General features: G+C 37.2%; 1 protein-coding gene across 2 annotated transcripts in view; it reads left to right on the top strand.

Annotated features, from left to right (window-relative positions):
- galnt1 (UDP-N-acetyl-alpha-D-galactosamine:polypeptide N-acetylgalactosaminyltransferase 1) overlaps positions 1-22,115 on the top strand; it is a 73,006-nt gene that overhangs the window by 24,910 nt on the left and 25,981 nt on the right. For both annotated transcript variants that reach the window (XM_056763257.1, XM_056763258.1), the window contains exons 2-4: positions 202-310; positions 10,271-10,417; positions 13,493-13,661. In XM_056763257.1, the coding sequence (XP_056619235.1) occupies positions 10,279-10,417; positions 13,493-13,661 (308 nt within the window). In that variant the 5' untranslated portion in view covers positions 202-310; positions 10,271-10,278. The remainder of the gene's footprint in view (positions 1-201; positions 311-10,270; positions 10,418-13,492; positions 13,662-22,115) is intronic.

Raw genomic sequence — 22,115 nt, 5'->3', positions numbered from 1 at the left:
CTCTACTTGTATCTTTCTTATAAAAGACCACTGATCATTATCCATATATCCAAATAGGCTTGTACTGGTCAGAATATTCTGTCTATATACAATAAATTCTGTCCTAACTTTATGCTTATATATACATTGAGTTTTGTTTCCGCTGTGCACAAGCACACGCTGGTTGATATCTTTAACAATTGATGTTTTTGTGTATTGCAGAGAGCATGCGCGAGTAACCGGTTTCTGTGGTGGGACCTCAAGCTCCTCCACTCTGCAGGAGTCCCTGTGCTGTAAGACACCAGACCCTCACCCACACTCAGTTCAGCAGGTATGGTGTTAAAACACAACAAATACTCATTCTGTCTCTATTATGCTTCACGTAAATCAGCGTCAGCTCAATTTTACTCACAACACATGATTAATTCAGCGTGACAATGATGCAAACATTTTTTGAGTCTGAAGGGAAGAATTCTAATAGTGTTGTGAGTAACGCATTACAAAAGTAACACTATTACGCCCTATTAGATTAGAACGATATTCCCTCTGAAATTCTTTTTGTATAATTTACCAACACATTCCATTCCCAGAAAAAAACTAATCTGTGATTAAAATACTATGATTGTAATACTATTTCCTGTTTTCTGAAATTGTGCCTTGAGCCTTCTCTGAGCCTCTTATATTTAGGGCTCTATATATTTCACTCGAGGATTTAAACGCATCTGAAACGCCCGACTGTGGTCGCTCAACAACACATTGATGCACGTTTCTTGCCTTGATACCAAATTTATGCCTAAGTATAGTCAAACTTTTAGTAGTTTCGTAGATAGTTTGTTTAATTAACATTTTGTAATATTGATGTGGTCCAGGGATATTACCTAAAACAGACATTGACACTCGAAGTATTAAAGGGGTTTATATAACATGGCGAAAACAAATATTATCGTTTTAGATGTAATGCAATGTGTAAACACGATTTAAGGTTGTTTACGCTGTATTTTCCACAACCGTGCATGTTTGTATCTCCTCTTTGCCCCGCCTCTCTGAAATGGGTGGATTTTTTACAAAGCTCATCGCTCTGAAAAGAGAGGTGTGTTATGATTGGCCAGTTAGCCAGTGCGTAGTGATTGGTCGAATACTGCAAACGTGTGACGGAAATGTAACGCCTCTTACCATATTTGGAACTGCAGGTTCCAAAGCAATTGTACTGACAGGTGTGCCCACCTTACTTGGGTATACATTTGGGCGGTCTTAGTCGCATCATACCACGAACTGACGTAGATTTGTGGGGGTGTGGTTACAAAAGGCGTTTCAGGCAGGTCTGGGTGAGCATCGCTTAGAGATTGAATTCCTCCTTTGTTCCGACACTTTTATTTTTGCAATTTTACGTGTCTTATACATGCATGGGCAATTTTTAACACACCAAAGACACATATAAAGAATTTCTGGGGTGGTTTTTATCAGCAGGGTAGTCATACTTTGGTGGTTATTTTTATCAAAGCAACTCAAAAGTAACGGAAAAGTAGATTAGATGTCGCATTACAATTCAAGGACATTTATTATAAATTGAGGGCTGTCAACGTTAACTCTTTAATGCATTTAATTTAATGCATACATTATATCATTAAATCACGCTCGTATTCGTGTACAGGCTTTAAAACCACTTAAGCACGTTTTGAACCAGTTGCTTTATTCAGTGAAGATAGAAAGCTTCTAGCTATGGCGCGGCAAAACGCAACAAGAGGTCCAGTCTGGTGTAGCTATACAGTTACAGGCTAAAGACTGCGTCAGGGAATCTCTGTCAGAATCTGTCATACAGCACACCAGTATTAAGTTCTCTTTCTTGCGCGCATGAATAAAACCACACAAGATTATGACAGGTAGCCCGTTTTGTCTAGCATTTTCGTAAGCACAGACTTCAACGTGTTAAATAAAATCTTAATAAAATAAATGTGCAAATGGGAGAGTGGTTATCTGAATAAAGAGAAAGCTCTTAAAGGTGCCGCGTTCTTAAGCCTACTGCTGTGACTCCTGTCACTAATGTTAATCAAACAACAAAAGAAAAGAGGAATTCAATGTGTTTTATAGCTTTAATGAGAATTCTTCTGTATTTAATTTACAATTTAGCATTAAAAACTGTATTTTGTAACTTCTATTCAATTTCTGTATATTTCCTACCTATTAGACATGAAAGCTCTCAAGTATACTTTTGAATGGCAATAATTAATTTAATGTTAATGTAAAAAATAATAGACATTTATATATAGACATTTGTAACAGAATGTTGGCTTTCATTCATAAATTGATGCTGTTAGAGACATCTGATGTTTCTACTTTAATTTGAAGATTAAATGTAAAATGATTCAATTGTAAAAGTATATTTTAATGTTATTTGCGATTAATCGCGATTAATCAGACTAATTTTTTTAAATATAACTACTAATTACTTTTAAAGGACCGTAATTGGTCATATATAATATTTAATAGCATTTTGTCTACAAACACTGTAAATAAGCTCATGTCAGGCGCACTCCTAACTCCTAATTTGACAGTAATGCATATTGATCGGGCTAATGCCACAAAATGGCAGGATGATGGCGAATTGAAGTATTTAATTTTACTTGCTGTTACAGCCTGGCTTTGCATTGGTAATCAATTTGTGTTTGTTTTCTGCTTTGGGTGCAGTTTTTGCCGCACACCTTCCTCCATCTCCCTGTCTGTTTTTGCTCTGTTCTGTTGTGTGTGTGTTGTGCTGGTTTGAAAGAGGTTCACAATCATCTGTAAGAGGAAGAGGAAGTTACATACACAAGCTGGGGGGGTATCTTCACCTCATGCCACATGTGACACTATTGTTAGATCTTGTTGGTTGTTATTGACCTGCAAAAGCTTTGTTATGATTTTTAGAACATCTTTTGTGTTGCACAGAAAAAATATTATAAATTTGGAACCATGAAATGATAGGATTTTCATATTAGAGTGAATTTATTCTTAAGTTTTAAAGGTCCAGTGTTCAAATTTTGCCACATCTAGTGGTGAGGTTGCAAATTGTAACCAACAGCTCACTCCACCCCTCCCCTTTCGAAGCACTATGACGGCTGACACGGGGCTAAGATGTCGGTTTCACTTCTTTTCAGAATGAGAAAGTATTTATGAAACACGCTTTGTAAATCAGTTTGTCTGTTTAGGGCTACTGTAGAAACAACATGGCAAATTCCATGTAAGGAACACCTTACATGGAATTGTTGATAGAATGTTGATAGAAATAGCTTAACACATAACTTCATTACGTAAGCTCTTTATACACCTCTGAAGACATAGTTATGTTTATTACATTGCATTTATGTTAATAGATCCTCCAAAAAAATGACACACTGGACCTTTAAGAAAATTGCTGTCCTGAAAATAGAGCAGAGAAACCTTGAGAGGTTCCTGTTCAGTATGTCAGTCTATTTCTAGTCCTCCGACATGCAAGCCACGTTCATGCTTTGTCTTCGGGCCTCTGACATCACCGCTCATTGCCGAAGTCTGAAATTAGACATGTTACATTATGCGCTATAGTTGCATTCTGGGTAATTCCGCGAACTCTAAAAACGTACATAAGGGCATGTCCTGTGAGATTGTTAGCATCAAACGAAACCCCATAAACAAACACAGGATTCATGGAAAAGTGAAAGTCACCCATCTCATTAACCACATCCTGCTTCTTTCTTTTCTTAATTTTCATCCGTCTTTTCTCAAGAGCAGTATGTTTACTTAAGGAACGTTGGTTTTTAAGTAAAGAAGCAAAGGAATATTTCCATACGGCTAGCATATATTGTTTGGTTATGGGCCTACGCACACTTATCTCCTGTCACGGTATGTGATGTTTTAACCACATTGGGCAAACATAAAGAGCAGAGACGGATGCTTCAGACAGGAATGACTCCCACACACCGCTGGAGTTTTACAGGAGCTTGGACGTCTCAATATAACAAGAGCTGGACATGCAGTTCAGAAGTCATAAGAAGACTTTTTTCGGGCTTTATGCGATAACTGGACTGGATCTGTTAAACAGCCAGGAATCGTTGCCTGTAACCTAGCTGGTGTGTGTGTGTATGTGTGTGTCTGTATAAGAGAGAGTTCATTATGCATGTCTGTATCTTGGTTGTGTGTTAATTATGGAACTAAGTCTGGCAGCTCCATCTTGCTCAAAGCTGGATTTTCTCTTTGAGGTTTTATCACATGCACACACACAGACACACAGTACACACACACACTACACGTTCATACTCAACATTTTTTACATTTTCTGACACCTCTTCTAAATAAATGTCTTATAATTTAGGAAGCGGACATCTCTTTCTCTGTCTGTCTTTCTCTCTCAATGTCCATTTAGGAGGTCTGTTTGCTCTGAAAATGGTGACTAGAAATATCTATGCAAATTTTCCTTTCTTTATAAAAGACTGGTATGATTAATCTCTCCTTATACTGCCTGTTTTATACTAGACAGCGAGGAAAACCTTTGCCTTAATGAATTTTTGTTCTTGCTCATTTATTCCTGAGGTCAAATCAGTTCAGAAAAGACGGAAAAAGTACATTTGGTGCTGAATGAAAAACACCCCATAAAACGTCAGTCTTGTGAAGACTTCTGTGCTGTACTTTGTGTGTGAGTGTGTTTGTTTTGTTGTGTGTGCTGGTAAATCTCAAAAGAAACACTATGATGTGTTAAGTGTGTAGGTTGTACCAGGAAATGCTTTTAACTGCTAGTATTACATATATTAAGTGTGTAATAGGAGTTTCTTGCCAAAAATGCGTGTGACTTTCTTTCCATTCAGAAGAGCATTTTAAATCAAATCAAAATCGAAAAAAAAATGATATATTTTCATAGAGCATGGTAAAATAATAGTAGTTGACCACAGTTCTATACAAAGATACTGAAATATACATCCAAAAAACAAATGGAAATGTAAAGAAACATCAAAACGTAATATACAAAAAATTTACCTTAAAGAGCACTTATAAGTCAGGGCACAATGAGAAGGTTTTTAACTTTGATCTACTTTAACATTGTTATCTTAACTAATCCAGCATTGTTTAAAATAGTAGTGGGCAAAAGTGATGTCCAACTTGATAAATTAACATCTTTTACTTTTATTCAAATGTATTATGAAATTGCTTGTATGCATGTTGCATCGTTGTGATTAAGCTTTTAGATGGGGGGATTGACAAAAAAAAATAACGCAACACATGAGCGAAGCTTATGAGTCAAGACCCTAGAGAAAATCATAGTACAATGGAGGATAACCACATACTTATAATTGGCAAAATTATAGTGAATGTATGCTTTAAATGTATTCTTTATCATCTCTATGGGACTTATGACTTAAAAGGACTGTCTACCATTTAACATGTATGCTCATGTAATTGTTTTAATCATCCTGCTTTGATCACTTTAAACTGGACAAAAGCAAGCATACTAAATCAACATATTTACATAACCCCCTTCGCACAAAGATGAATCATAACTCACACAGACAGGTATGCACTATGACTAGGTTACACCACACTTGTAGTATCCCCTACTAAGAGCTACGACCGCTGCATGCATGCTTGCGATTCTTCAATGTCTGTAGCATGCGTGTGAGCTGGTTATGCATGTTATTTGAGCTGAAATCTGATAGAGCGACTCTTGTCTGGTTTTATAACCCATTCCTGCTGTAATACCATCAACCTCATAATTCACTTTTCTGACTGCTGTATGGGATTGACTAATTCAATATACATAATTCATAATTCAATCATGTAGTGTTCAGATGACCTGTTATTGCCTATGCAGTATGTGCCCTTCCTGTATGTCTTGTATACGGTATCAATTTTTTTACAGCATTTTATTTTTACCGTAAGTATTTCATTTTGTTTGACACGGACCACGTTTTTTATGACAAAAAATAAATGTTAGTGAAATATTGTATATATATATATATATATATATATATATATATATATATATAAGAACGTCATAAAACGGCAGAAAAATATAATCTCATCCCTTTTAATACTTCCTCCTCTCACTTTTGTGCTAATTTGCGTCTATAGAAAAAGAACTATAGCGAAACATTTAGAGATGGAGATGGAAAGACGCTAAGGTTGAAGCAGAAGAGGCTGTAGGGGGTTTAATTTGCTTTCCTCTAACAGACGGTAACAGCCAAAGAAAGTTAATTACCCTCCCGTCTCGCATCTCGCCGAGCATGCGTGATGCGAATGGGTTGTGTGTGTGTTTGTGTGTTCGTGGACCCATCTGTTTTCCTGCCAGGCAGAGTTGTTAAGAGACTGTCTGCTTCAGCATGCGACCGCTCTGTCTCTTTAGCTCTTTCTTTTTATGTGGCCTATTCTGCTCTGTGTTTTTTCGCGTGGCGGTCGTCAACCTGCCAATACGCAGGAATCAGACCTTCTCCGCATGTGACACATACATGTCGACATGGGCGTGTGACTCTCCATACCGGTGCATGATGTGAGCGCACGTTCAAATTTGACTGCAGGAAGTAACACAGGAACTGAAAGGCAGAACTTCAAAAGAACAATCACAGCGGTGCTATGATACTCGATTTTGTGGCTGTCTGTGTTTGTGCACTGTGTGATACCTGTTCATGTGAGGACATGCAAGATCTAACTTACAGGAGCAGTAGATGAGTGAGTGTGTAATCGTAGCTATAGCCCTATTTGGACTGTAATTGTATTACATTTGGATGTGATGTCATTTCAGGATTTGCAGGTACTGGTTGCCGACTTTATTGCCGTCTGTTTATGAAATGTCTTCGTTTTTTCTCCCAACACCCGGGAGAGACTTCCTGTTTTGTTTTTTATGACCAGACCAAAGTTTAGTGGTAACTTGATTTCTATTCGAATCATCATCTGTTTATGTGCATGGAGCACTCGGTCCATCAGTCATTTAGAAATTTCTGCACAAATGATGTTTGTCTCTGAGGACTGAGAACTGAAAGAAATGATGGCTGCGTTAACACTGCAGATACTTTCGTTTTATTACGGATCAACGCAAATGATCTTTCACTGACGTCATCCTGAGAAACAGTTACCCTCTGAATAGGGCATAAGACAATGGTATTTGTCCAGGGAAGTGTGTTCTGCACATATGAATGAAGGAAACATCAGATCTGTGAAGACGAGAACAGGATGGTGAAGCGAGGTGATTTTAATACGATTGTTTTGTAAAGTTGAGGGAACATTGTGTGTGTGTCAGGTGGTGAAATGTACGTTTTCTTATATAGGGTCATATTTAAATTTAAAGCCCCAATGAAAGTTTTTTTCCTTTTATCAGAAATTAGTTAACCTTAAGCACGTCAATAAACTGATATACTCCTACGTGCTGTCAACAATTCCATTTAGAAGATATAAGCGTCCAAAACTGACAGTTTGGCACGTCTGTCCAAAAAAATCTAGAAATTAAACTCTACACAGTATGTTGAATGCTGAGGCTCTATGGAGGAGACCAGACATCACAGCCTGGATGAGTAAAGAAGACAAACGCTCACATTTTTGATTCATTCTGAGAACTAGTGACAACATTTCTCCCAAATTCCCCCTAAAATGTTATGTGACTGTCATTCCTGAGGTTTGTTTTTGTTGGAATCTTGTTGGACACTGGACTGGAATGACCTCAATCCACATGAAAATGCTGATTCATGGCAACATTGGAGTGATCTCCTAATATTTTCTACGGCTGTATATATTTAGTTTCATCACACAACATTATTTCCTTCACATAACAATATAGAACTCATGCTGTCAGATACACACTGCACACACACTCCAACACTACCGAAGGGTGTAGATCTTTTCTCCATACAACCCACGTCAGCAACATGCACATTATTTTATTCCTACTGTTGTGTAACGTGTCCAGTCCGATGAGTGTGAACCATAGTGCTGATGTCATGTTTGTGATGTCAGACTTCACCATTCTGGGCCAGCTCACTAGAGATGTGTGTCTGTTTTCGTATCTCAGGCCTGTGTGTTCGCTCAGGTGTGTATGTGTGTGTTGTCAGGGTGATGAATGTCTTGCCCGGCTGGCGTGGGCTGTGGCCTTTGCTGTTGCTTGTATGATGGACGAGGGCCACCAGAACAGTGGCGTAACTCGCTGTGCCAGTCATAACCTTGAGCTCCGCACACACTCTCTCTCTCTATTTGCTGCTGAGACCTCCTCAAAGGCGTCCGATGCCAGCAGTTTGGCAAGCTTTGGAACGCTCCGACACCATGCTGGTCTGTTCTGTCTGACATTCATATTTATGTTACTTAAATATGGCTTAATTGTTGCACCTGCTGCACATTAAAGTTCAGACGCTGATTTATAGATATTCTTTTACAATCCTGCAGTGATGCAATGGATGTTTGGGCCATTTTTGGGCCATTTGCAGCTAAATATTTAGACAAAAGTCCTTTTTGTTTGTTTTAAAAGGTGACAGCTAATGCCAAAGCTGCCTGGGCTTTAACTGTTGTAGATTTTAGTAGACCCCTCCAGCTTTTATATGAGTGGTTAACACAAATATAGTTTTTTTCTCTAGCTTATACTATTTAGAGAACCTACATACAGAGGTGCTTCTCTTTTGTAAATGGATGTAACTAACTAAAAGTCAAAAGGCTGATCTGAAATTACAATGAAACTGTTTTTAATTTTCTGATTTTCCAACCAAATAGCTAACTGCCTATTTATAAAAATAAAATGGCGGTTAAAAATGAAGTTAATGAAAAAGTGCATTAAAAAGTGTCTACTTACCCCAAATCACACATTTATAATAATGCTCCATAATTTCAGGGTGAACTGTCCCTTTAACAAATCTAAATAGCAAACATAACAGGAGCCTAAACCTCTTCATTTATAAGAGTGTATTTGAAATTTTATGAATTATCAACAGCACAGTGTACCATCCCAGCGTTTGTGACTGGGTGGGGCAGAAAATAAAAGAGAACGGATAAAGGAAGTGGGATGGCTGATGTTCCTTTTTGTTTTTTGATGGCTTTGTTGTCATTACGTCCTCTTCAAAATCCCCTCATCTGTTATGCGGAGCAAAAAGAGATGCAGTACACATACTCGCATGAACTCGCTTCAAAGAACCCTATGGATACAGCGACGTTGGGTATGTGACAGAAGTTTGGCGGAGGTGTCGTTAGTACAGCTCTCTGGAGAGAACATAGAGAGGATTCTTTCGGGCTTGGTTTTTGTCCCCAACAGCAATGGTGGACAGCTCTGCTTCTACACTTATACAGTCAATAGTACACTAAATAGGCATATTTATGCCGACACCAGCTCTATAGTTAATGGGTTTGGCCATTTTAGTGACACACAGTATTAAATAAAGCTAAAAGGAATTCATTCTCCTTAGACTGTATCCACATTCATCTGAATAAGTTGTCATTTTCATTAGAAATGCTTACCACCCACACTGGCATGTTGGAACAGTTTCTCTAAGTGGCTCGTCTCACCAAAAACGCACAAACTTTAAAATGCGTAAAAGCTTCAAAGACCAGGCTTTATCTCCCAACATTACTGTCTGATCTCACAGATTCTCTTATCTCTGAACGGTAGCAAATCCTGCCAACATCAAGTGCAAAACTTTTCCAGAAAAGTAGATAGGTCGATTTTTAAATACTATTAAGATTCGCAAAAATACTTTTCTTCGCGAGTATTTGTAGAGAAGGATTATGTACAGCAAAGTTACGTTTTTACAGCTTGTCTGAAGTTTTGCGTTCTCGCTGTGTTATCTGTGATGTTGTGTAATTGGGCTGTAATGACTTCTCCTTTATCAAAGTATATCACACTCTTCTCACCTCCCCTAGGAACATCTCGTCCTTCCTTCCGTTGCTCATTTAACATTTCATCCATTTTTTTATTCATGTCTAGTTCGCTAATAAAATATTCATTTCACGTTCATTAATGAAAGTGGCTGGCTGGATTAAAGGAAGCCTGTTAAAGAAATAGTTCACGCAAAAAGGCCATTTACAATTTATGGTGCCATTAACATATAGAACTCTTAAAGGTACCGTACACATTTTAAGGGTCAGACAATGGAAATTGGTCTTTTAAAAGAACCAAAGAACAAAATTGTATAAATGTGAATATATCCACTGGCTGTATTGCTGTCAGCAGTTGTGCGTGTGTGCAAAAAACATGGTAAATATGGTAAAAAAACATACTTAGTATGGTGTTTTTAACCTCCTCCTTAGAATATTCCATGTGCATATACTGTATTGTTGGATATGTTTGTGTTTGCACTTCTCATGTGTATTTGTGTTTCAGGTGTGAAGATGAGGAAGTTTGCGTATTGTAAAGTGGTGTTGGCCACCTCTCTAGTGTGGGTGATGCTAGACATGTTCATCCTACTCTACTTCAGTGAGTGCAACAAATGTGACGACAAAAAAGACAGAGGATTGCCAGGGAGAGACAGTAAGTACACAAACACATACCCATTCATAAGGCATAGACTTCTGTTATTTTTGTATACAGCTGATTGTAATAATTAACTAACAATAACAAAAAACTTTCGTTTTTAGAATGAAATAAACATTATTAATCTTACATATTGGTTTACAAATGAGGAGATGATGTATATTTTGGAAAGGGGACCTTGTGATGTTTTGTCAATGGCGTTACAATGTATACAAGAAACATCTACATAAGGTTCTTGTTTTTAATGCTTACTGTAGTTACAGTACAATAAAAAAGTCAAATTTTAAAAACATATAAAATAAACCCAAAATTACTTTGATAGTAAAGAATGTTTTACAATTGAAATAACCCCAGATATCCTCAAATGGAGGATCTATCATTTGTGACACAATGCACTATACAAACCTCCCTTGCTTAAACCACTATTCCTACAGTGCAACAATACTGAGGATAAACATTTATGTATTTAAAAATATTAAAATATCTTCAAAATATACCAAACTTTAATTTATGTTTGCATCCACTGTATGGAAATAATGAGAGCAGAGAGAAAGTTTCTTACACATATGCATTCGTTACACAACGATAACAATGAATAATTACTTCTTTTCAAGAAATTACAATTACAATATTTCAAGAAACCAGTCGTTTTTTGGCTCCAACTAATATAAAGAACATATATTATCCAAAATATATATATTTTCTAGTTAAACAGTCGAGTCCAAACAAAGCTGGTTCATTTTTTGAACCAACCGTACTGCATTAAACTGTTCTGCCTATAACAGCACATATCTCAGCCATAGGTAATGCCAACTTTTATGTAATGTCCTAAACTAGAGCTAGTAAATTAAATATTAATTCCATTTCTGAAAGTACAGAACACAAATGTTTTTTCTATGCAACCATGCAATTGTACAGATTTACTTACAGGTTATTGAGACATTTTCCTAATGTCTTAGACCTGACTGGCTGGGACGTAGCTACAGAAGTTTGTTTATTATCAAACTCAACGTCTACTTTCTACTTCCATTTCCCTGCTTTGCACAAACAAATTCTGATGTTCATCTACAGGAGGTATTAGTGATCGAGTCAAAATAAGATGATCGATATTATTTAGAAACATACTTTAGAATCTTCATGTTTTCATATCCTACCTCACGTGTCGTTACCCCTGCGCGCCTGCGTGCGATCTGTGCAGCTGTGTGCTGCACTTGTTGCAAGGAAACACACAGACGCGCCCGGATTTGGATTTCTGCGTGGAAGTATGGCACGAGTTTGTGTTTTTTGACCGGTTAAAATCCGCGACTTGGTCGCTTTTACAATCGTGAATTAGGTTACTATGTTGCATATTGATTCGTGTTTTTCTGTAATTATCAATGTAAAAGATTACACCGACAAATAAACATACTTGTTAAAACTTAAACTTGATATGTATACTGGGGCAAAACGTAAAAGGTGTCTAGCGACGCCATTGCCTACAATTTTGTCCAACATTCAGAAACAAATAACAACATGTATATGTCTCTAGTCTCTAGTGTGTATCTGATATGTGTTATTGTGAAGTATGAAAGTATTGAACTGTGTGTGTTTGTGTGGGAGAGAAAGAGAGCAGAGAAACATTATATCATAGTTTCTGAGCTGTATTGACTTTTTATGTTCTGAAGGACACAAACACATTTCGGTTCCAAAGCTTATCTGAGAGGATGAAGAGAGTGAGTGAACAGAAAGTAGAATAAATACAACACTTTTGACGCTTCAAGTAAAACTTATGTTTTAAAAATGTACAGATAAATGAATTCACATCTAAACAATTATCAAACGATGTGTCCTATGCAAACAAATGATGTTTGATCTTTTCCACACTACTTATCTCTTATTTCCTGGTTATTTTTAATGAATGTTCACACAGTTGTCCTAGTGTTATTAAAGTTATCATAGACATGGTTCAGTAAATGCCAAGTCCAAATGCTTTTTATAATATGAAACATATGTCCCTATTATTTTGTTGTATTTTCTAAATAAATGCAACTTATTTAAATATTTTGTTATATAATGTAAATACAGTTGCACATTTTAAAGTGTGGCCCTCGAGTTGTTCCAAACCTTTATCATTTTTTTATAAATTCTTGGCCAATGTCTACCCTAGTAGGAAAAATTGCAATGGTAGTCAAAAGGGTCCTACATTTTCTTTTTTGTTCAACAGAACAAATAATTTTTTGCTACTATGGTAGTCAATGGTGGCCAAGAACTATTTGGTTATCAGCGTTCTTCCAAATATCTTTCTCAATTTGTACAGATATGGAACAACTCGAGGGTGAGTAAACGATGACAGAATTTTTATTTTTGCATGAACTGTACCTTTAAGAATCCAAATACGTTTTGGGGCTACTAGAGAACAAACTGAGAATAGTGACACAAAATGAAAGTGTTTCATGTTTCTCTGTCACTCAGAATGAACTTCTGCATGACCCCTGACCAGGTCACTTTGTTTGGTTTCTATGTGGTCAAGATGCACTTTGCTTGGTTTTTCAAAACAATAACTCCGAAATAATCTGCATAAATTGCCTTGTAATGCGCTATCTGAACGGCTATATTCTGCCCACTTGACACGCACAGCATGGGCACACACACATGCGCACACACAGGGATTAAAAACAGGCAGTTTGCTTCTTAGAGCAGATGTGATCTCTCACTGTTGATCTGACCTTAATCTCACCAAAGCATGCTTTTTGAGCTCAGTGATGAACCTGATGATTCATGTTATCACAGTATGATTCGAGAATGTACTTGTGCGCTTAACTGGATGGAATGAAATCTGACATTTTGTACACAAGAGTTACCGTTTGATCATAGTGACCTAGAAATGGTACATGATTAAAAAATCTTTTGGACCTGTTTGTACATGTGTGTATTTTTATGCAGAAGTAAATTAAAGAGTGTGTTTGGACATTGTGAGATGAAAGTCAACTCCCATGGTTGGGAAAGCTGAGAGTAGCCATTATCCCACACAAATACACCCTAAAACGCCCCTCAGGCAGGGAAAGAGTCTTTAACGTGTGTGTTGTGTTTCAGTTGTGGTTCAGAGGCCTCATGACGGCCCAGGGGAGATGGGAAAGCCAGTAGTCATCCCTAAAGACCAGCAGGAGAAAATGAAGGAAATGTTTAAGATAAACCAGTTTAACCTGATGGCCAGCGAGCGCATCGCTCTCAACCGATCTTTACCAGACGTCCGGCTTGAGGGGTAAGTATTGAGTTACTTGAAACCACATCTTATGATCTGAGATTTTTAAAGTGCCACATGTGATGCCAAAAACATAATTGACACATGAACATAACTCGGCAGTATTATGTTGACTTCTTTGTGTTTTCTTTATGTTTGTAATGCGTTTTGTAATGGCTTGTCTGCAACAATGATTTAATCTCTTTTACGTACATATAAATGAATAATTTGATAATTCAATCAGCAGGTCACGTAAATGATTTAATTATCATTTGTAATTGATTGACAGTCCTACTAACTGGCTAAATAAGCACATATCACATTTCTGTTTGCTTGACCTTCACCAAGTCTGTTTGAATTTGGTTTAGAATGACTGACGCGTGGCCATATGCGTGTCCGCTTGTTCCTTGCGTGAAACGTGTGTGTCAGCGACATAAATGTAAACATTGATCCGTGAAATGTGTTTATTTTCTTGCGCTCAGATTAATTACTGGAGAGGCATTTTTCCTCAGCTGTATTTGAAGCAAACCAATAGAATCAACAATTTCAATTAAAAGATAAGAGCGTGTCAATTATAGAGTCACAGTCATGACCCAACTTCACACACACATACGCACATACACAAGTTTAGACAGCTTCATAGCCAAATGCTTTCACCTTCACAAAAATGTCATCTTAGAACTCTCATACAACGATGAAGTAACACTTACTGTGTCGTCTCGTTTTCAAACAAACTTATTAAGTGTTGATTGGAGACAGGCTGATGTCTTAATGTGTAAGAATGAAAGCTTTCCTGTAGCTCAGTGGTAAGAGCATTGTGTTTGTGGGTTCGATCCCAGGGGATTGCACATATCTAAGTATAAATGTATAGGTTACTGCAATAAGTCTCTTTGGATAAAAGCGTCTGCCAAATGCATAAATGTAAATATATGTTGAATCAGATTATATATGTGGTGCAAAAAACAATGAGTGATAGAATAAAGGGAAAGTTCACCCAAAATTGAACCATCTTTCGTCATTTACTCACCCTCATGTCATTTCAAACCTATATAACCTTCTTCTGCACCACACAAAATAATACATCGTCGATGTCCTTCTGAAACCTTGTATGTCTAAATTTGCTGTTTTTCAGGAAATGGAGAAAACATTATACTTTTTAAATGATAACCTTGATACTTTTTATTTGTTAGATTGTTGCAAAACCCATTGACATACATAAAGGATGTCTAATAATAATGATTTATGGTAAAAAAGTAACAACCACGAAATTTGGAGATAAAAGGCTTCAGAAGGACAGCAGCAATATTTGATGAATGTTGGTAACCAAAGAACATTGGACTTATTCGGACACAAAACCACGGAGACATTTCGTAAAATGTCTTATTTGAGTAACAAAAGAAAGTGTCATATACAAGTTTTGAAAGACATGACGGTGAATATAAATGTATTTAAGTTTTATTTTTACGTGAACGTTTCTATTAGAAAGATCGGACAAATTTTGAGAATGAATAAGTGAATCATTTTTTTTGTTTTCATCTCCTGGATCACTTTATCTTCCTCATCCTGTTCATCATGCAACACACGAAGACCATTTCAGCATTTAATCTAGAATGACTGGGACCAGTCATAATAACACTCTGTGTACTAAAATCACAAGAATATTTTCAAATGCACATCAAACATTTGGTCAAGTACAGTACTTATATATTGTCACTCTTAGAGAGAAACCTTGTATGTCGAAAACAGGTAAATATGATATCTAGTTATCTTTCAGAATATATCAAATATTTTCTGTGGTTAAAAAGTTAATTTTACAAAAGTTCTGAAATGTGTGGCTATGTAAATATGCTAATATCAAAAGTTCCTATATCGGGAATGTTTGACCCATTCCTGTAAAATTGACGTAAAAATACAAAAACTTTAGATAAGAAAAGGAAAGCAAGAAAGGAAAAATAAGCAATTTATCCTTGGAATTGTAATTTCTATTACACACATATTCTTATTCAGAAACTTACGGTATTTAATTTACACTGTGAAGTTTTTTCTTAGTTTTTAACATTTTGGGTCTTTTTTTATCTACGAATTTTCATCTTAATATCTCAAAACTGCTCAGAATGCGGATAGAGCCTCATCATTCTAAAGTGGTCAAAATTATTTCTGGAAATCAAAATCAAGAAATGTAATGAATACCTGGAATATTAAATGATGAAATATATTTCTTTCAAAGATTCATCAAAGAAACACTCATCCATGATTTAAATCACGTAAGCGATTTATGTGGGTTATTTTAGACCCATGTTGTGCATTAGAAAGGAAGCGTTAACTTCCAAAAACAATTGTTATTCAAAAAGTAAGAAAGTAAAATGAAAATAACGATTTGTGATAATCAAAAACAAGTTAATTGAGGAATGCCTAAAATACTAAATTATAAAATAAATTTCTTGCAAAGATATAGAAAATAAAACCTCTGTCGGGTCATTTTAGACTCATGTTGTGCATCAAATCAAACTGATTGACTAAAATGTTCCCAATAGTAATGAGAGAGGCGACATCATGGATAAGCACATCTGCTTATTACCTGCAGTAGAGCTGAAATGAATTTAGAGTTTTAGCATTTTTTGTTATCACAGTTGAGTACTGCATAATACTGCACATGTGATCAAGTACTGCATAATATGTGATGAATTGTTTGATGTGTTGCAATCATTGACCCGGTGTTATTTAAACACATTGGAACTGCACTCGGCGTGTCAAATACTGACGCCTAATGTGTTTGCATTGTAGAGGTCAGATTTGTGCATAGCGGCAATCTGATGTGTGTGTGCTCACAGATTAATTCTCGGTAGCTTTTATTTCCATTATACTTTGCAGTGTGATATTTACCGGGTGAAAAAAGAGATGGAGAAAATAAACGCTGAGAATAGAAGATGTCATGTCAAACTCGCCCTTGAGAAAGCTAAGAAAATGACGTTTGTGTGTGTTTGTGATTTGCGACTTTTCTTTTGTTTGGTGTGATAGCGCTCCAGACGTTTCTGCTTTCCCACTGCATTAAATAACGTGTGGAGTTTTTCCTGCTGCAGTGACCGCACACACTCTAAAGACCTTGGCTTGAATATTTACGGTTTTAATAAGTCCCTGGATGTTCTCTTTCTCAGGGCACGACCATGGAAACTATTCCACCATGACAATAAAGTGACTTGGGATTTCTAAGCCTAGTAAATCTGGAGCTTGTTTATGAAAAAGCAGACATAATATTCACACACGTAGCTGCACATACAGCCATTAGGCTTATTGTGTTTTAATTCATAAAATCACAGTCATTTCTGCTTCAGTGATAAATCAGAAGGCGGTGTAAAGAACTTTCTTTGTTAAGAAAGACAGACTCATGCCTCAAACCTTTACCACAACTTAAAAGCTAAGCCACAAATATCACCAGTTAATTGAAATAGTTTTACGACCAACATATCTTAACATGTTGACTGTGTAAGATTTGTATATGTAAATATTGTGTGATAGCCTATCTGCTATTTTTACCCCCACCGTAGTTAAGTGAGAAGTAGAGTTGTCGTGCATGAATGCTAATGTCAACATCATTGTTTCTTTTGCGGTTTTGTACAAATATTTGGTTTGACTAACTGACTATATAGTGAACTAATGTTGACATACAGTTTATGCCCTTATTTGACAGGGTGCCGGGTGGAGATGTCCAGTGTAGGGCGTGTACGCTGAAATTGTCTTGCTGTTGTGAGCACAAGCGGTTTAAGCTAATGCAAAACATCGCGTCTCAGACAATTTACGTGGTACTCTGACGTCAGCATGAGATCTCACGGAATCTGATGTCATGTGTTGACTTTTCAGCTCAAAAACATGCGAGAGGAGGATCATCTGCATTCCCTAGACATTCATTTAGTTTCTCTTTGCTTCTGTCTGGCTCCAGACTAACAAAAAATAGCAAACTGCCAACATTTTTAGGAGACTGACTTTTTAGGAGCCAGATGCAAATAAACATGAAAAACATTGCGTGTGAGTCTCGGTGATCACTCACCCCGATTGAATAGTTTAGATCAATTCAAGTCGATATCTTGAGGGTTCCATATTGATTCACAAACCCATTCAGCCGATTCATTAAAAAGAAGTTGCTTATTGAAGTAAGCGTCGGTCATTTGTACTCGAATCAGATATCATGCTGTCATGTTGTATTTCTTGGTGGAAAGATGCTGAATAAACGTGTTGGTAACACAGACACACAAACACAATGTAACGGAATAGCAAATTTATAGCATAAATGTGCAAATGACACATCTGCAGTAATGGTATGATGTTGTCATGGCAACATGGACCAGCCTTTCCAAGGAATGTTCAGCACCTTGTTGAATCAAAGCCAAAAAGATTCTGCGATGTGAGAGGGCGAGACCCGGTTTCTTCTTTTATTAGAAATGTCCCCGTATATTAAGGAAGCAAATACATCTAGTTTCATAACATGTTCACATGCACCCGTAAAAATTTTTTAAGGTGAATTCGTAATTTCGGTTTAAAAAATAATGACCCCGGCTGACAAATATAATGCCGCTCCATCACTCTCTGCCTATTGTCTCTGCATCTTAAGATGGGATGTGAGAACGTATTTGAAGAAATCGCATATGTCGCGTCTGGCCCAAGGACAAGATTGTGATTGGATTGACTTGACAGTATCTTAGCAACACTCTTTAAACATATTATTTCGCTTTACTCTTCCCCAGATAAACCTTTTCTCCGCCGACTTCTGTTTTTCCAGACCTTCTGCTCACTTCATCATTTTACGCGCACACACTTCACACTTGTAGCTCCCGAGTGCCGCGGTGTTTACTAAATTACTGTTTTGCTGCTCTGAAAGGAGTAAAATGGAATACATTATTCCGTTTCTGTAAATTACATATCAAAGGAGGATGAGCCAGAGCACAGAGAGGGAGCGAAGAGAGATATCTGTAATCAAAGAAGTACGATTTCTCAATCTGTACAGAAGGATTAAGATTGGGGGAAAAGAGTGGAATAACTAGGCGAGGAAAAAGGAAAGTGGAGATGAAAGGGATTGAAAATGCATCTGTCAAAGTGTGGAGTGTGTGTATGTGTGTGAGCAAACGTGTTTGTGTTTTTCAGCCTGGTTGATTTTAAAGGGTGGCTTTGTTCCTTCATTACACGCCCATGTGTGGAGTGTGTCATGATGAAGATGAGTTGACATGAAGCAGAAAGGATGATTGACTTGAGATTTATCCAACGGAAAAGGAATACATTTTTTTTGCTCATGTGTCAATTAAACTGTCGCATTCAACACATTTGCACATTTACTGTATATCAGTTATTAATGTAAAGTAGAAAAAACAGCCTAATCCTCAATTTTCAGCCAGAGAGAGGGTGAAATATAATTAAAACTAAATAGAAAATTGCAATATGTAATACATCTCCATACAATGGAAGGAAGGAGGCGGGAACAGGCAAACATTTAAACATTTAATAAAGTAATATAACAGCCGGCAGCCCCTAACGGACGACCGCCGGCGAACAAAACATAAATATAAATACAAATACAAACATAACACAAGTTCGGGCCCCGTCCTCTCTCTTTGACGGTCCGGTCGCTCGTTCCTTTTATATGCTCCCAATCTCCTACGTGATTCGAGCCCCGGTGTGCGCACAGCTGGCGCTAATTCACAATTACTCACCGGACTCGAACCATGGTCTCGCCCCGCCTACTCTACTACACAATAGCAGTTTTACATGCAAAAAACCTAAAAGGTCCAATGTGTAATTTTTTGGAGGATCTATTGACAGAAATGCAATATGAACCGTTAGGGCTGGGCAGAAAAAATTGATTAATTGTTTTTTTTTAAATGTGTGTTCGATTTGATATCGATTCTCAAAAGCCGTGGATCATATTTCTGCAAGCACTGAACCTTCATTAACGTGAATGTTATTGCTACTACTATCCACTAGATGCCACTTTCCTTTTACAACGGGGGGATGTTGCTTAATAAACATGGCGGATGCTGTCAGAATCGGAACATCAGAATCGATACCCAGCTTTATGAACTGTAATGGATTTATTATCTTAGAATGATCTATTCCAGTTTTCTTACACCGGTGTCCCCTTGCATGTAATTCACCATGTTGTTTCTACAGTAGCCCCAAATGGACAAACTGCTCTACAGAGCACGTTTCGTAAAATACTTTTTCAGCTAAGAAGCAAAAACGCGATGACATCCAAGTTGGTTAGCCGTTGGTAGCAATTCACAATCTCACTGCTAGATGTCGCTACGTTTCATACACTGGACCTTTAAAAGTGGATCTCTGGGAAAATAATAATGATGTTCATGACTGTTTGGCATATTGTCAATTTTTTCTTTATTTACTAGGTTTGTGTCTCTGTGTGTGCAGGTTTTAATTGGTTTGGTTGCCTAATGTGGTAAGCAAAGCTTTTTTGGCTTGTATTTCTGTAATTAGCAAGTGATGCACAACCATTAAAAACATGTGGCCAAGACTGTAAACTTTCATCCAACACAGATTGACACAACCACACAGACACACACCGTTTTATAGTTTTGTGTTACAGTTGTGAGCAGCTGAACAGCTGGGATCAATTCTGACCTTTTCTCCTTTACTGCATTCCTGCTGTCGGGGAGGGACGAGTGTGTGTGTGTGTGTGATACTGAAAGCTGTAATGTGGTAACACAATATTTCCTCCGCTGTATTTTTTACTCTGATTCAGGCCTATTAAGCTTTATGAAAAAAAAACCTCTTTGCAAAATCTTAATGTTGCAAAAACATTGCCAAACGTTAATAACATTTTCCATATACAAATTTACTATTTTTTAATAAGTATTTAGTAGAAAATGTGATTTGAGTTTATTAGTTCTGCCCTGTTGTTTTTCTATTCTTGGCGCAACTTCACATAATTGTCAGATTTAAAACCCCCAGGTTTACATACTTGCTATTCCGTTTGTGTGATTTCAGCTGGAAGTTTTGTGGTGACTTGTCAGGGTGTCCTTGATTTGTGCAGTAAGGGCATGAAGTTCAGTTCTGTTTTCACTTTGCTAGATGTGCAATGTGGGCCAGTGCTGATCACAGGTCCCAGGATGTTTTTATGAGTGGGCCCCCTCTACTCCACCCCCAATAAGCAGAATACATTGAGAACCCCTGATTTGGGGTCAGCCTGTCTGGCTTTAGTAGTTAGGTCTGTCTGTTTATGGTCATAACCGCTGATGAGTGTTCACATGTATTTAGGAAATGTATTTGTTGACTGTATTATTATTTTATGTTTAATAATTGTCGAAATGGACATTTGAATGGACTTTTGTTCCGTTATACATACATTGTATTTCTATATATTACTCTTTTTAGAGAGAGAGAGAGAGAGAGAGAGAGAGAGAGAGAGAGAGAGAGAGATGCTCTGCATATTATTCTTCACAAACACACAATCACACATGTTATTATACCCGGCCCCAAAAATGTGTGTAAAATTGCACGGAGCAGTAACTCCATCAAATAGGCTGTCCCATCAATAACTGAATAACTACGGCTTGATTTTCCTTCGCTGTGTGTGTCTGTCTTTCTCTCTCTTTTCACAGTTCTGAAGTTAAGCAGGATTTGGCCTGAGGAATCTCAAATTTACAGTACAATGATGCGTGTATGTGTGTGATGGAAGAGTGTTGGAGACCTGCGGCTGTTTTTGTCTCTCTTTGATTGCACCAAATATATCCCATTATTCCTAGGGCCTGATAAATGTGACTGTGTGTGCACGTTTGTGCGTCTCTGAGGGCTTGTGTGAGCATATGGGCATGAGCGTTTCATCTTTGATTCCTTCCATTTTTTTATCGGCTATGCTTTTCTGTGAAATTTTAGCCTGATTTCGCCTTTAGTCCTACCCACATGGCCAGGCATATGTGCTGCCTCTCACCCACTCACCTCTCAGTTGGATCATGTTGTGTGTGCTGATCAGAGGGAATTAATATATAATCTCACTGTAATAAATAGATTTTTTAACACCCAGTAACATTGCATGACAAGCCAAGTGACAAGGCTTCAAAAACAGGCTTCAGTTACACCACAGCCATGAATTATGATTGGCTATTTACTGGTTGGTCGCAGGTGGTTAAGTGGAGGAAGGTTTTCAGTTTAGAGAACATCTAAGTGAACACAAATATCTATTTAGCGCTCAACATATTGTAGTCCTCAATATACTCGCCAATGAAATGTACATCAAATTCAGAGGAAAAAAATAAATGCATATTCAGCAGCTGAAAATATTAATAGACTATTCATAAATCAGACCTCAGGAGTGACATAAAGTCATCCTACCGCAAAGACTGTGATAGAAAACTGTGATAAAAAGAAGGTTATCACATAAAAAATAGTTTTTTAACTTTTCCTTACATTTACAAATATAACTGTTGTATTGCATAAAGGGGAAATATGAACTTGTTTCCTTTGCAGTATTTGAGG

The sequence above is a fragment of the Triplophysa dalaica genome, chromosome 12 (assembly GCF_015846415.1).
Source record: "Triplophysa dalaica isolate WHDGS20190420 chromosome 12, ASM1584641v1, whole genome shotgun sequence".
In the NCBI taxonomy this organism is placed as follows: domain Eukaryota; kingdom Metazoa; phylum Chordata; class Actinopteri; order Cypriniformes; family Nemacheilidae; genus Triplophysa; species Triplophysa dalaica.
This window is presented reverse-complemented; position numbering and strand designations above follow the sequence as displayed.